The sequence below is a fragment of the Microtus pennsylvanicus genome, chromosome 9, assembly GCF_037038515.1.
Source record: "Microtus pennsylvanicus isolate mMicPen1 chromosome 9, mMicPen1.hap1, whole genome shotgun sequence".
NCBI lineage: Eukaryota > Metazoa > Chordata > Mammalia > Rodentia > Cricetidae > Microtus > Microtus pennsylvanicus.
In genome coordinates this window covers 24,756,634-24,773,566 of record NC_134587.1, presented here as the reverse complement: position 1 = coordinate 24,773,566, position 16,933 = coordinate 24,756,634, and the positions used below count along the sequence as shown (strand labels likewise).

Genomic DNA, 16,933 nt, shown 5'->3' with positions numbered 1-16,933 from the left:
GCCTGAGTCCCTTCTTTTATGCCTCCAAAGACCATTGAGATACGCAAAGGATTTACCACACTGATTACATTCATGAGTTTATTTACGGCATGTGTTCTTTCATGCATTTGAAGATGGCTCTGATTTGCAAAAGCTTCACCTTATTGATTACATACATAGGGTTTCTCTCCAGTAAGTGTTCCTGTATGCATCTGAAGGTAACTACTGTGTGAAAAGGTTTTACCACACTGATTAGTTACAAGTTTTTCTCTCCAGTGTGGGTTCTCATATGTCTATGGAGACTGTTGTAACTTGCAAAGACTTTACCACACTGAATATATTCATAAGGTTTTTGTCAAGTATGTGCTCTTTTATTCATCAAAAGATGACCACGACATACAAAGCCTTTACTACACTAATTACGTTCATAGGATTTCTCTCCAGAATGTCTTCTTTTATGCACTTGAAGATGACTGTGACATGAAAAGGCGTTACAACACTGATTACATTCATAGCGGTTCTCTTAAGTTTGTGTTATTTTATGGCATTGAAGAACACTGTGATATGCAAAGGCTTTATCACATTGATTACATGAGCAAAGAAAGAGAGAGAAAGAGAGAGAGAGAGAGAGAGAGAGAGAGAGATGAAAGAGGAAAGAGGAGAAATGGGGAGAAGGGAGAGACAAAAGTTGCCTCTTTAAGAGGGAGATGGAAAAGAAGGGACTCAGGCTGGAAGCTGAAGATCAGCTTGCCTCCATGGACAGGGGGAGGAAATAGATGTGGCTTGTGTCTTAAAGGAACAGAGCAGACCATTACAGCAAGGATGGTACACATCAGGAATTAGAAGGAAAAGGAAGGGGAAATCATATAATTAGAAAATAATTTCAAAATGTAAAAAAGATTAAATGCCCAACTATGTGTTATCATTTACTATTAATAAAGTATGAAAATATCTCATTAATTAAAATAGTTCTTTAACTCAATTTTTAACTCATTGTCAAATTCTTTTCAGAATTCCTCAAAACCTCATTGGAAGATTTGCCATAAAACATGGCAAGTTCTATAAATTTTCTTTGAAAAGTTTTTTTAACTCATTAAAACATAATCCATAAAATCTCCTCTCCCTTGAATTATTCTTATTAGAAAATTTTCACATAACGTGTTTTTTTGTCCTGTGCTAATTTCTTCATATCTTTTTCAGTAGAATGCAATTAATCTCCATAAGCAGTATAACTTCTCCCCTTCCTCTTCTCCTTCCCCTCTCTTCCTCTCTTTTCTCCTCCATTCCTATCTCCTCACCTCCTCCCCTCTCCACTTTTATTTCTCATCTATACATATGTATGTATATGAAGGCTAGATAGATATAATTGTGGAGGTATGTCACGAACCAGCCTCATCAAAAATACCTCTCACCAAGGTACATGCATGGGAATTTAGAAATACAGTAAAGAATATGAAGGTGCAAATGGAAATAATAAAATGGAGAAACATAGGGTAGTATCAGGAAGGAATTCCAGTGAGTACTGAAAATTCACCCACATTTAATTTTCAACTGCTTAAAATATCCCTGACCCCAAAAGGTAGGAGTAAGACAAAAGATTACATTAGCATGACATAAGGAAATGAACAAACCAATTGAAGATTGCAGGTTACAGTCATAGTTAAACATTCTGTTGCTAGAACAAAACAAGTCACACTCACACAATAAACCAAAATATTCTGTAGTCAAACCACTCCCTTGGTGGAATACAAAAAAAAGTTATCTCCATAAAGGGAACTGGAACTTAGTTCCTAAAACTCTTGTTTGAGGTAGGGACAAGCTACTTCTCTATTCCTGGAGTACAAGGTCTGGCTATTAGCCACACCTGTTGACAATAACCTTAAGAAAGCAGAACTCTCCGACCTACCTCTAGGTGGGAACTTTATTTGAGGTAGAAGCAAAATAACCTTGAAGGAACTAAAGGTAAATTCTAACTCTTTGACCTTTGGTCAACAGGGAAAGAGGCTCACATTTCTGGGCCTCCACAGAGGTGTGTGTTGATTTTTCTTACTCCTACGTGGATGCTACTATCTGAGACTTATGTAATAATCTCTGAATCTCCAGGATTAGCTTCTCTTTACAGTTACCAATCCAGGGAAAATAGAACTTCAGCTTCCTAGTAATCCCAGGAACTTTTCCTAAAGTATACTTTTTTTTCCTTTTCTATTTATTTATTTAGTTAATTAGTTTTGTTTGAGTGTGTCAGAGGGCCTTTGCTGAGCTAATCAAGCTCTGGTTGTATGTAATTTGAAAAATGGTATGTCTTGATTGCCTTAAGTACCACTTAAATTTTACCCAGAAAAAAAAAAGTGCTCTGAGAGCTTGTAAGAAATGCAAACATGCAGGAAATGCACACATGCAGGTCTGAACTGAACTAACAGTACATTTTTAACAAGATTGGCTGATGATGTAATTTAATTCTGTGTACCTATATGAGGGTAAAAAGGCATGGAGAGAAAGGAATTTTTTCTCACACAAATTAAAAATAAAGGAGGACTAGTTTCTCAAAGAAAACACATGCTTATTACAGAGGACAGGTTAGATGTTAAACATGTAAAAGACACTAATATTAGTACCCATATGTAAGTATTATATATTGGTTACCATATTAGGCATTTTTCAGGCAATGTATAGTATTCACAGTACCCCTGTAACATATTAATAATGTGGTACTTTTGGCATTAATAGATGAAATATTGTACCCAAAATGCTTATTGGCACTGATCAAATGAAGAAGTATTATAATATTAAGTCTTAATGAGCATAATGGGAAAAGCTGAACAAGACAAGGGTACAAAATATTAACAAGAATGATGAAAGGGAGTGACCCATTTTAAAAAATAAATGAATGAAGGTTAACTTGGAAAAGTGAAATTTGAGCAAAGACGTGCACCAGGTAGAAAACAATGCAAAAGTCCCAGATCTATATTCCAGAGAGAAAAAAAGATAATTATAAAACTTAGGTTTGGGAGCAAGCTGGACACTTCTGAAGAGAACTAAACACAAAATTAAATGTAGTATACTTCCAATGATGAATTTAGTGAAGTAGACAAGAGACTTTTCATAATGACGTTTCAAGTGTTGATAAGAGATGTTCAATTATTGTTCTAGAAAAATCACTAAAACTTTTTGAGTTGGGAAATGGTATTTGATTTGTTGTTCATTAAATGTGTTATCTTAAGAGCATACAGTAGCGAATAAATGATCAATAAAATAAAAATAGATCCAAATCTATCCCCATGCGCAAACTCAAGTCCAACTGGATCAAAGATCTTAACATAAAACCAACCATAATGACCCTCATAGAAGAGAAAGCATTGGCACTGGAGATCACTTCCTAACTGTAACATTAGTAGCACAGACACTAGGAGCAACAATTAATAAATGAGACCTCCTGAAACTGAGAAGCTTCTGTAAAGCAAAGGACGTGGTCAATAAGACAAAACATCAGCCTACAGATTGTAAAATGATCTTTACCAACCCCACATCAGACAGAGTGCTGATCTCCAAAATATACAAAGAAATCAAGAGATTGGTCGTTAAAAGAACAAGTAATCCAATAAAAAATGGGCTATAAACCTAAACAGAGAACTCTCAAAAAATGAATCTAAAATGGCTGAAAGACACTTAAGGAAATGCTCAACATCCTGCTATCTTGTAGTTTCACCAGTGGATACAAGGCCTCTATTGTCCCTGCAGTAGAGGAATTCAGAGCTGGAGAGGTTTATTGCCAGTCTTCACTCTTTATGACCAAGAATAATACATTTCCTTATCTCCAATGGTTTATTGATTCTAAACATTAAGATGCCCAACCTAACTATAAGGCTCTCAGAATGTGAAGATGTAGTGTCTGCTGGCTCATGCTGATTTTTATACAGTATTTCATTTCTAAGTAGAATATAAGTCTGCAGAGCAGTGGTTCTCAACCTTTCTGCTTTTTCCTTTGAAATGTTGGATCATCTGGGCCATCTGCTTCTATGTAAGATTGTTTGTGTGTGTGGGAGGGGTCTTCCTTGATCACACCTGATTTTTCTTAACCCAAAATGAATCCACAGCTTCTCATTTCCTGTGGAAACAAAAACAAAAACTTTTCTCCAAAGTAACATAACTTTTGACTTTAATTTTGAAGTAAAGGCATTTTCAAAATGCATATGTTGGATTAATCAAACCACATTTATAATCCAATGTCTTTTAGCAGCTGTTGCTCCTTTCTCAGCATTCAATTTATTTATTTATTTATTTTTAAATTTATTTATTTATTAAGGATTTCTGCTTCCTCCCCGCAACCGCCTCCCATTTCCCTCCCCCTCCCCCGATCAAGTTCCCCTCCCTCATCTGCTCGAAGAGCACTCAGGGTTCCCTGACCTGTGGGAAGCTCAAGGACCTCCCACCTCTATCCAGGTCTCCTAAGGTGAGCATCCAAACTGCCTAGGCTCCCCCAAAGCCAGTACGTGCAGTAGGATCAAAAACCCACTGCGATTGTTGGAACTCAGGACCGCGAGGGGTGCACCCACACAATGAGACAATGGGGATGTTCTATCGGGAACTCACCAAGGCCAGCTGGCCTGGGTCTGAAAAAGCATGGGATAAATCCGGACTAGCTGAACATAGAGGACAATGAGGAATACTGAGAACTCAGCATTCAATTTAAACACAACACAACAACATACAGTATATAGACTCTGTGTATTTTCTATCTTTTCATGGCTTTATTTTAAACTCTATTTCTACTAATTTTTTTTTTTTTTTGGATTTTTGAGGCTAGGTTTCTCTGAGTGTCTTTGTCTGTCTTGGCACTTACTCTGTAGACCAGGTTGTCCTTGAACTCACAGAAATTCACATTCTTCTGCCTCCCAAGTGTTCGTATTAAAGGTGTGTGCCACCACACCCAACTACTCTCTTTTTTTATTGATTTTTATTCTGAGGACTTTATCCTTTTTTCTTTTCTCTACTAAGCCTACATATATATATATATTTTTTAAAAAAATACACTCTAAACCGTTTAGAGGTTTCTTTTGTCTGAATCTATTTTTACTGTATATCTTTCTTTTTCTGACCACATGAGTCTTTAATTTGCTACGTTATATGGCTAGGATTAAAGCCATGGCTTTGATGGCTGGATCCACTCCATTCCTTAACTTTCTGAGAGTCTAGCCTCATGGCAGAGGGCCTGGCTGAAGGCATGATATTGCTGCAACTCTATGACATTTCAAGGGCCCTGCTACCACCAAGAAGCATGCTGTCAGCTGTTCATGAACACCATTTAAGTGTTTGCTGATAGGTTCTCTTAAAAGAACTGCAAGGTTTTTGCAGCTAAAGCTGAGTCAGGAAGCCTATCTTAATTGAGACACACTTTCCTCTAACAAACAGAGCTCACCTGAGAAAATGCGGCTACCAAGAAGCTATGCTTAACTCTGTTCTTTTTCTTTCTAGAATTACTTCTCAAACTCTCACAGGTTTTAAGTGGATTTAGTTGTCCAGGTTGGCACCATTTCTTTCTGGAAGTTTCTGTCCTGCTTCAACCCGCAGCTATTCAGTCCCAAAGAAGCACACAGAGGTTTACATTAATCATAAACTGGTTGGCCTATTATCTCAGGCTTCTTAATAACTCTTCCTTACATCTTAAATTAGCCCATTATTCTTGTCTATGTTAGCCACATGGCTTGGTACCTATTTCACTGAGGCATTCTCATCTTGCTTCTGCAAATGGTTGATGACTACAGATGACTCTCTTATCTTCCCAGACTTCTCCTGTTCTCCTCATCCCACCTCTACTTCCTACCTGGTTGTCCCACCTGTATTTCCTGCCTGGCTACTGGACAATCAGTGTTTTATTAAAATACAAGTACCAAATCTTTACAGGGTACAAGACTATTGTCCCACAGCACCCTTTAATGCACATGTCCAGGTTGTGGTAACCCCAATAAAAATTTTTTTCATTGCTACTTCATAACTGTAAATATTTTTGGAGATAGGGGTCTAGTGAAGGGGTTGTAACCCATAGGTAGAGAACTGCTGTAATGGAGGAAGCTATCTTACCATATTATTGAGATAAGCCACAGTAATATCTATTTCTGAAGTTAATTTAACCTAATTGTTCAAGACAAAGCCAATTTCAAAGGATGGTATTTTGACTAATAATTTCTTGTTTTCCACTCCTTATCCAATCCAGTGTGAGCATTTGTATTGCTTCTAATTTTTCTAAAGTGATATGCAAATAAATCTTCAAGCATAATATTTAGTCACAAAACCACTAATGAAACATTTTTTCAGGAAAATTAATCATGAAGTCAGTACTACTCAATCATAATTTTGAAAAATGAGAGAGGATATTAAATTAGTAATTTTAGTTAGTTTTATCTACCACAGAAATGAACCCAGAACACTTAAATTGTTAAAGAATTGAAGCCTGGGAGGGTTCAGTGTTTTCTTTTTAGACTTATGGCATTACTTTATAAACTTTAAAGCTATGTTTTATGTAATTTTATCCATTATAACTCTTACTACAATACATGATTCTTTCCCTGATAATTTTTATTGAAATGTGACATTTCTGAATCTCATTATTTCAAGGTTATCTTACATATTGGATGTTCTGGATAAAAAGATGTTAAGAGAGATACTGTCTCTTAAAAAATAAAGTTTTCTATCCAGAGAGAAGTTTAAATAATCAATATTTCTTTTAGAAGGAATTGCTTTTGATGCTGGAGTGTCATCAGAGTGATCTACAACAATACTTTGGTGTTTAATTTTGAAATAAACCAGATTCTCAGGAGACGCAGGATACATAGCTCATGGATAATGGAGTTAGGAATGTAGTCATTTTGAAAACTGTTACCTGGTGATGGGGTTTGTCACAGACACTGGATGCCTAAGCAATTGTTGCTTCCTTTTTGGTGGCTCATGGGCTTTGAGTCTTTGTTGTGATACAATAGCCTAAATCCTAGTATTTGTGTGTCTCTTTGTGTGTGTGTATTAGCATCTGATAGTCACTGGTTTTAAGAAAATGAGTTAGTTATTGGTATATTTACAGAATATGCAATAAAATTGCTGTCTTGACGCAGTTATTTAGTCATTTCAGTCAAATGCTGTTTTTAATATGAAAAATACTGAGGAAATCAAGTTGCTGTTGTATGGTTTACATAGAAATTCATTGTATTGTTTCTGTTTCTAAAAGAAAACATATTTTTTTGACAACCAATGAAATGGTTAGTGTCATCTGAAATAAAGCTATACATTTTAAACATAAACAGGTGAAATAGGTTCCTGTCCATTTTTCTTCTGATCTCTTAACGTTTATTCATTTATTAATATTTCCAAGGCCTTGAGGTGATGTTTGATGGCTCATAACGTAGGATAAAATCAATAAATAATGAAGACAGTCTGTGTTAACCTCAGATAGAAGTACAAGAAGAAAAATAGAGCATATGTTCAGTCCATTATGAAGATCATATTTACATAAATTTCCTATAAACTTTTCTGATGGAGAATAAATGACTCTATAGGGAAATATGAGCATTAGCAAAGCAATGAAGTTTTCATTAAGTATAAACAGATGCATTACATAGTTGAGTTAAGTTTTGCTTATTAGATACTAAATTAACACCAGTTTATATTTAGCTGATGACTCTTTTTAGTCCAAGAATTGCAAGTACTATGCAGCAAACATTTGCATTTCAAAAGTCATAAGCAATAAAAGAGGCATTTTTATATTTATTGAGTGTACTAATCAGATGATGCTGAGGAAGTCAGCTAGTGGCAATTTGTACATGTGTTTGAGTTTTGTAGAATTGTAAAGAAAACTAATAGTTAAATAAACAGATTGAAATAGTGTTAAAATAGCCCTAACTGATTTGTGTTTTTCTGAAACATTCCAGGTGTTGTCAAAGTGGATTATGGAGATGTGTCAGTCAGAAAAACACTAAGGGAAAATCTGAAGTGTAAGCCTTTTTCTTGGTACCTAGAAAACATCTATCCGGATTCCCAGATCCCAAGACGTTATTACTCACTTGGTGAGGTATGAATTATTTATTTCGCTTAAGTTATAAATATATTTTTGCAAATGGAACACCTTATAAGCAGCTCAATATTTTTTCATGTTATGGATAAAATGCTGTAAGGATTTTTAAATGGTCTATTTTAAATGACTTCTCTCTCTCTTTTTTTTTTCAAGGACCATGAAGGTCTTCAATGTGGTAAACTCTAAAGTAAGGGGAAGTTTAAGATTCAGCAAGCAAAATTTGCTTGTTTTATTACTAACAGACAGTGTTTTGGCCAATTAAACTTATTCCTAAGTGTTTTCTGTTACCTCCCAAGAGTTTTTGTTTCTGAGTGTCGTAACCATTAATATCATCTGGATTGAAAGCAAAACTGAGGTTTAAAACACAGCAAACCACTAAAATTATGTAGTTACAAATTTTGATACAACAATATATTTGAACAAAACTATATTTCCATAACAACATCTAAGATTGAAAAGTTTGTCATCAGTTTTATTTATTTATTTAATTTAACTTCATGAATGCAGTTCTCCCCTTCCCCCTCTCCTCCCATCCCCCCCACCTCCCTTCTACCTCACCCCCATCCACTACTCCTCTATTTCTGTTCACAAAGAAACAAGCCTCTAATGTGTACCAACAAAACCTGTCATATCAAATTTGCTGAAATACTAGGTAACTCCCCTTGCATTAAGGCTGGGCAAAGTAATCCAATATGAGAAATAGGTTTGCAAGAGCCACCCAAAGCCAGCCTGAGCTCCCAATGCCAAAGTCCCACATGTAGACCAAACTGCACAACTGTCACATGTACGTAGAGGGCCTAAGTTGGTCTCATGCAAGTTCCCAGGTTTTTGGTTCAATTTCTGTGAGTTCCTATGAGCCAGGTTAGTTATGTATTTTTGTTTTGTGATGTCTTTCACCGCTCTGACTTCTACAGTCCTTCCTCCCTCTCTTCAGCAGGATTCCCCAAAGTAGACCCATTGTTTGGTGATGGGTTTTTGCATGTGTTTCCATTAGTTAGTGGATAAGACTCTCTGATATTTTATAAGTTACCACTTTTGTGTGAATCATTAGAGATAGATGGAGTCCCTTGACTGTTCCAGTTGTCAATCTATTTCAGTCAGACAGTGAATGTCAATAGTCTTTGAAAATATTGCAAATAAAAGTAAAAGTGAAATACATAAGTTGGATCTTAGTGTTATAAAATGGATTTGACACTCACAGTAGCGTACCATTCATTTATAAAATACTTCAATTGTTCAATGTAAATAATTGACTTCATAATTATACATATACACACATAATAATCAATTGCTCAAGATTTGATTTATATCCTTTATGATATGTGCTCCCTATTTGTAGTTTCCTATTTACTATTGAAAAGTTTCTAATCAAAACTGATTCAATATTGATTATGATAAAAGAATTTGACCTCAATAATATCATTCATTTAGGAAATTATATTTAATAAATGACTGTAGATTTTAACTATTATTTTGTAGTTCAGAATAGTAAAATGTTTAACATTTGGTGCTCATACTTTATAGAAGGAAAACAATGAAAGAAGCTCTCCTCACATTAAGTAGAGCTAATTTATTTTATATAACTAATGTGAAGTGACTTCGCAATACTCCATTGGCAAAATTTCTATCCTCTATCAGTTGTGCCCCCTTCTTTATGTAGAATTTCTGTTTTCATGTGTTTAATCTGAATTGTGTAATGAAAAATTTTATATGTAGTAATAAGTGGATACTTTTTACTTGTGTGTTTTCAGTCACTAATTAGTTCTGCTTTGGTGTGTTTTTATGGAAAAATATTGTAGTTGTTCCTTCTTAATATATAATGCATGCAAGAAAAGAACTGATTAATCATGAAATTCAATCTATCTTTTAAAAAAACATTGTACCTTATTTTGATATAGATTATTGTTCTCAATAACACATGATAATAAATCACTGCCTTCCTTTTAGTCATGGGATGGAGTCAATCAAAGAGGACTTTTGGGAAACTCACTGGGACCATCAATTACTCCTGAAAAATACCTGAACTTTATTTGATTTAACAAAACTAGATGTTTACAGCCAAATTAAAAATTCAATTGTAAGATTTGGGCATACCAAGAAAATCTATTGACTTCCCTTTAAAATAAAATTCATTGTAGGCAAATTCCTCTCAATATTGTACTAAATTTGAAGGATCTATCTTCTGCAATAAATCAAGTGCCTACACTAAATACAAAAATATTCTCCAAAAATTTCAGAGGTTGATTTGAGGGATCTTTGCCATGTACATAGAATAAGGTGGCGTAGTAGATTGAGAAAAGTCCCAAGACCTCAAGTCAATCAATATAAGGCTCATATCACCTAAGATTCATAGTGTCATTTGAAATCAATGTAAGGTTCTTATCTCTTAAGGCTCATAGTTTCTGAAGTAAGTGGTGCTTAATACCTAAGCCAGAGTGTCTCCTAGAGTGTCTAGGAAAAAACAACAGTAAAGCTGATTTGTCACTGTGTTGATACTGCTCCAAGTAGTTTCCATTAATTGTACTATTTTTTAATGACAATATTTTCCTCAGTTGGGTCTTTTTTTTTTCTAGTTTATGAAGAAACTGTCACATGGGATTGGTGCAAGTTAATTATTGAAGTCAGGATTCTAATACCTGTTAGTCTAGCACTATAGCCCATGCTTTTGTTATAAGTCATAAAAGAAAATAACTTTTATTTTCTATACAGTAAAATATTATTATTAAATAAAATCTGACACCTGTCTCTTGTGGTAAGAATGCAAAGCTAAATTAAAAACAAACTCAACTCCTTACTGTAGAGTCGTTCTACTGAAATTGAGAGGATGTAAGGGTGTCAAGAGGAAATCAAACTGGCAAAGGAATACAGTGGAAATCAAAAGCGCCCCACATGAGCTATGCAGCTTTCCGTGGTTCTACTCAAACACCCGATAAGTTTAAAACATCTTTGAGATATATTGTTTTGAGCTTCCTGGGATATTAATGTACTGTAGTTTTCCATTTTAAAACCAGGCTCCAAATAAATCCAACACAGCATTTGTATCCATGGAAACAGAAAGGCTAATTCAGCAAGCTCTCTTCAATTCAATTTTTGCTTAACCATGTATACATAATTTAAGATGGGCATCTTGATAATGAGTTAGTGTTAAACTGCTAATGGGCAAAAGTCATGGTTTGAGGCTTTTTCTGTCTTACTGCCTGTCATGTCTTTCATTCCACAAGAAGGGACTTTCTCCCTAAAAGCATTCCAAAGTGTCTGATGTAGAAGCTACTTGTTATCAAATTATATTTTAATCTAATCACCATGTACTTCTTCCTTAATTTCTAGTGACCTTTTAACCATTTAAGATTTTACGTAGTTCTTTGAAAAAGGTCCATATATTTAATGTTGTTCTCTGAGGATAAGAGCAAACATTTCTCCATCAATTATTTTTTCTTTATAGCTTTCTTCATTCAGTTTGATGATTATCATGTATCAACACTGAAATCAACATGAGTAAACTTATTGATGTCAGACATCTTTACTTTACTGTCTGATGTTTACATCTACTTGGATAATTGAAATGTTACTTTACTCTGCTCACAAATTAAGTGCAAATGACAATCAGAAGTTAAAAGATGTGCAATTGCTTTGAACTCAGACCTTTAAGTAACTTAATGAAGCATGTGCCTTTTAGACTCAGTAAGCAGACCTAATGGAATGAGGAGACTGAGCCCTTTACAATATTAAATGCTTTCTTAAGAAGCCCTTTATCTTATGTAGATGTAACCTAACAGGTTCAGGTTTTCTAAATATAAGGACTAATTCCTCTACAGATTTAAATAAATAACCTTATAAAACAGTATGTTTGCCCAAAATTTTAAGCTCTGACAGGGTAGTATTCTATATATATTGTGAGATATTTGGAACAAAGGACTCTCCAAGGTTAAAGGGATGAAAAGTAGGATTTGTGGAGCCAAGTGACTTAACCCTAGGTACTAATAATTTCCATCTGCATGCTGCCTGGACTGGTTTTGGCATTGGTCTCTGCACTTTGTATTGTGCAGTTGACCTCAGCACTTTTCCTCTTTAACCACGTCAGCTAGTTAATGCCCTTATATACATGCCATTATATTTCTTAAATATTTTTGAAGAGCAAACTTAAATAGATAAAATTAGACATCTGCAAAGCTGTGAGGCTGCAAGGATTATAGATAAATTCTGTTAGTAAAAAGAGTGGAAGCTAAAATGCTTAAAGCCTTAACATCCCTGGTAATCAGATTTATTTATAGATTCACAGTCTTTTTGACCTTTAATAGGATAACCAGTAAATTAGCATCTAATTCTAGATCAGACACACAAATGTGGGTGTTCTCTCTCCATGCTTTAATTTCAAAATCTTAGAGACCCAGAAGCCAATTTTCATCCAGAATAAATGAGTACATATCTAGGTGAAATATTGCATTTTTCTATTAATTTTGAGTAGAATTCACTCCAATTTAATTTTTAGTTAGATATTGATACAGGCAACTGCAATAAACCATAAACAGTTTGAGATTTTAACAAAGTAAGATTGGGCTTGTTAAATAAACAAATTCTTATCCTTCTGAACCACTCAAATTAACAGATATACATCATAATTAATATGTATGCAACACAGCCCATATATTATAGAAGATTGACATTACAATACAGAGCCAGTATAATTATTTGGTAAGTTGATGAAGCCCAATTAAAGGATAAATGTGCTGTTGTGATTAAATTTTTCCAAAGTTCTTTTTCAAGTGTAAATAATGTTATTCTTTATTTTTAGGGTGGCGATTTTAAATGTAAAGATTGATTGATTGGGTGGGGACAATCCCTCTATTTTTAGATTAGTGTAAATTCTCCTCTTGTAAATCCAGTAAAGTAATTACTTCTAAGAGGGCTTCTGGTGTGCAGCAGAAACTGTGCAGTGGCTTTCTGACTTCCAGCATCAGCATTAAGTGAAAGACAATACTCTCGTTTATATCCTTAAGAATTATTTCCAAGGCACAAAAGATTATGTGCAAACAAAGAAACCTCAAAGCAGATAACCAATTAAAATTAGAACTGCTTTGGTCTTATGTTATGTAGTAAATGCTGTATCACAGCATAGAAAATAAATCAAAGAATTGCTAGACCTCCAAACTCCCACAGTGCTCTGGATATTCTGATGTAGGGCATGTAACACATGTAAATGAGATTCTTAGTAGTTTTAAGTTATTTACAGGTTGATTGCCATTTGCGAAGACTGACACCATTGACGGGTCAGTACCTTGTCTACTTCTTTTCCAATGACGCCCTTTAGGAGCCCACATTTGACTGTGTACCAAGTTGTTAGTGTGTTTTTGGTTTTAAAATTTTATACGCACACTACAGTATGTCTATGTAGGTCAGAGGGAAACGTCTAGGAGTTTATTATCTTCTTACACCAAGTAGATCCCAATAATAGAATGTAGTTATTCAGGATTGAAGGTAAATGCCTTTATGGGCTGAACCATCTTACTGGCTTTGTGGTTAGTCATCATAACTGGTCTCCAAACTCTGCAATTAGATGATTTCTGAAATGATAAATATTCTATAATTATAATCATGGTCTTTCATTGCCTCTGATCGATACCAACACTTTTCTTGCCTGTCCAGGTCTGTTTTATAATACTCACTTATTTGAAAGTCACAACTGGCATTTCCCAGCTTCATTAAATAACTATATTTATTACTTGTGGAAATGCTAGTTCAATGTTTATCATTTCATTGGCATAATGGGAGATAAATCTTGATTTTCAAACTTGATAGGATTTAAAGTTTACCAGTAGATTAATGAAGCACACCTCTGGGTTTGTCTGTACAGTTTATCTCTATAAAGAATAGGGTAAAAAAGAACACCTTCCCTAAGTGTAGAGTGCTTCAGTCACAAGCTGGGGAAGGATGATAGAATGAAAGAACAAAAGGAAGAAGGGTGCAGTGTAGGTGTTCTCTCTGTTTCTTGGCTGCCGTGTTCTAGCTGTTCAAATCATCCACACCTGCTCCACCATGATGTAATACAACCCCTGAATCCATCTGTGAAAACCAAACCATCTTTTCCCCTTTATATAATGTTGTTTAGGTATTTTTGACAAAGTGACAAAGACAGAAGGGAAAAAGTGAAAACAATATGTAATATGTTGTTACATGAAAGTAAGGAATTTTTGTTATGGTAGAGGTAGTGCTGACTTTATAAACCAATATAAAGGTTTAGCTTCAGCTTCTGTAAGTGTGCACAGATTAGAGACTGATTTGGTTCTTCAGACATTTATCTAAGTTCATTCTGACAAGTTTTCTAACCACACATCTATATCTATTTCTACTTTCCCAGCTTCAGTATCTATCTAGCCAGCTTGACAGACTTCACTTTATTTCAGATACAAAAGTCACTTTGTGCTACATTCTGAAGGACAAGTAATACTATTTGCACATAAGTTAAGAAGCCAAAAACATGGCTGTAACTTCAAAAATAGGACAGCCTTCTACTCATAAAAATTGATCTATTCTGGAATTCTTTCGAAATGACATCATCTAACTTTTTTTTAAAAAAAAAGAACACCAAGGTGTAGACTAAAAATGAGAAATAGAAGGGAAAAACAAAAGAGAAAAGAACAGAAAAGATGATGTGACATTGACAACAAACTGAGATATTGAGGTACATGCACACCCCCAAATAGGAGGCAACAAATGTATTGCTGGCATGACTTTGTCATCTTTGCAGACAGAACAGGAAGAAGAGATGAGGGGTCAGGTAGAAATTAAGCCAGGATAATTCCTAAGTCAAGCAGTTTTTGGTGAGAAATTATTTCCCATGAATTAAAAAAATAGTAGCTGAAACTGGGAAGGGCCTTTTGCACACAGATGAGCTCTCCACTCTATGTTCTGAAGCGCTTCAACATTCTGGCACCCGTGGATGCTTAAAACTCACTTTCAGTCTCCCCTTTAAGAGAAATCAGAGAATACAGCCAGAATCTAGGAGGAAAGGACAAAGAGGAAACTAAAATGAGAGGCTCCCAGCAGAAAGAAAGAAAGAAAGAAAGAAAGAAAGAAAGAAAGAAAGAAAGAAAGAAAGAAAAATAGAAAAGGTAAGCAAAACTAAGAGGTTAAAAAAAATAGTAGAGGCCTTTTAATAAACAATCTTTAAAATACAGAGAAGAAAAATCTCTGCGAAGCAGAAAATGAACCCTGATCAACCTTCCCACTTAAATGTTAAAGAGAAGAGATGTCAGGCAGAGAAAACAATTTATACAAAAGGATGAATGCTAAACAGCTGTATATACGTCATTATAAGCAAATAGATGGAAATTCTAGATGCAAACTTATTATGTAAAAGAAACTAAAGTGTAAAATAAGTGATGTGAACTGTAATATAGAAAAGAATAATAACTTTCAAATTTAGGAAAACTTGAAGATACATCACAAAAATATAAAAAAAATTATCAGAAATTAAAGAATAAATATTTTCAGAAATAATTGTTTAACAACTGAGAACACATGATCCATAATCTCAACAGAAAAACCCATTGTAATTTTAAGGGTAGTAAAGGAGGTAATATTAAGATGACAAGGAAATTTTAAAACTTTGATAAAATTGAGAGACATATATGATAATAAACAACACACAAAGCTGTATTTCCTAAATATCAAAATCAACCTAATGAAGTAAAATGAGCATTATTGCGAGTAATTTAAGGAGCCAGTACTGAAAATTGAATCTTTAATGTGAAAAAAGAACATTATACACCAGATTTTCTATAATAAGAAACACCAAGTTTGTGATGTCTATTTTATTTTATGGCTCATATAAAAACTACCTGAAATTTTTTCTGGACCCATATGAAAAAAGAAAAGTATACCAAAATTAGCTTCTGATCTCCACTGTTATCTTTTACCACCCAAAATACCGTCTCTCTCCTCAACATGATGGAAAAGGCTCCATACTTGTTTTCTGGTTCCCTGTCCTGTTTCTAACCCACTTTCAGCAGCCACAGTAATGTATTACTGTGAAAGGCTGTAATGAGAACACAGGATTGATGACATCATTTAGTCTTGGATACTTATGTAGCCTGCTCCTTGCTCTCTGCTCCATGGCCACAGCTGCTAATCCATTATTCCGGTATTTTGTAACTCCAGTGGGCATCTGTCTGCTATTCTCTTGTCTGGGTTGCTCTTGCATAGATGGAATTGAGACTGCTCTGGTACAAAACTAAATCTTTTTTTCCCAGTTCTTTTTTAGAGAGGACATTTACATCACTTTTTTTCTTTCTGTGCTTTGCATTTTTTAGGAGGCCTTTTAAATTAATGTCTTAAAGTAAAATATAATATTATATTATATTGCTTCTACTTCTTCACTCTAACTCCACCCATCTCTCCCCCAGGCCCTTTTTAGACTGATGGCCTCTTTTCTTTGGTTATTATTATTATACACATATGCATAAATCTATGCATACAGAATAGTGAATCTGTCGACTCTGACTTATGGGTATATAACTTCAGGGCTAAACATTTTGTATTGAATAACTAAATAGGAGACTCATTCTTAGGAAGAGTTAATTCTACTTTCCCATGAGATATATTAATATTTTGACATATTTTAATATGATTTTATTGCTTTATTTTATGCTTAAATGTAAGCTACACAATGAAAGAAAGTATGTTCACTTTGTTCAGTGCTGTATTCTCATACACCAAACAATGCTTTATATAAGATGTAAACTTTCTTAATGTTTCTTGATTTAGCCACCAAATTCATAAAAGATTTCAAAAAACAGAATATATATATATATATGATATATAAGTTTATATACCATGAATGTAGATCAATAATAAACTGTTACTAAGGGCAATATATTTTGGCATTCGTTTTTTATT

General features: G+C 34.4%; 1 protein-coding gene across 1 annotated transcript in view; it reads left to right on the top strand.

Annotated features, from left to right (window-relative positions):
• Positions 1 to 16,933, top strand: part of Galnt13 (polypeptide N-acetylgalactosaminyltransferase 13) — a 474,675-nt gene that overhangs the window by 415,736 nt on the left and 42,006 nt on the right. The window contains exon 10 of the mRNA XM_075985188.1: positions 7,896 to 8,035. Coding sequence (XP_075841303.1) covers positions 7,896 to 8,035 — 140 coding nt within the window. The remainder of the gene's footprint in view (positions 1 to 7,895; positions 8,036 to 16,933) is intronic.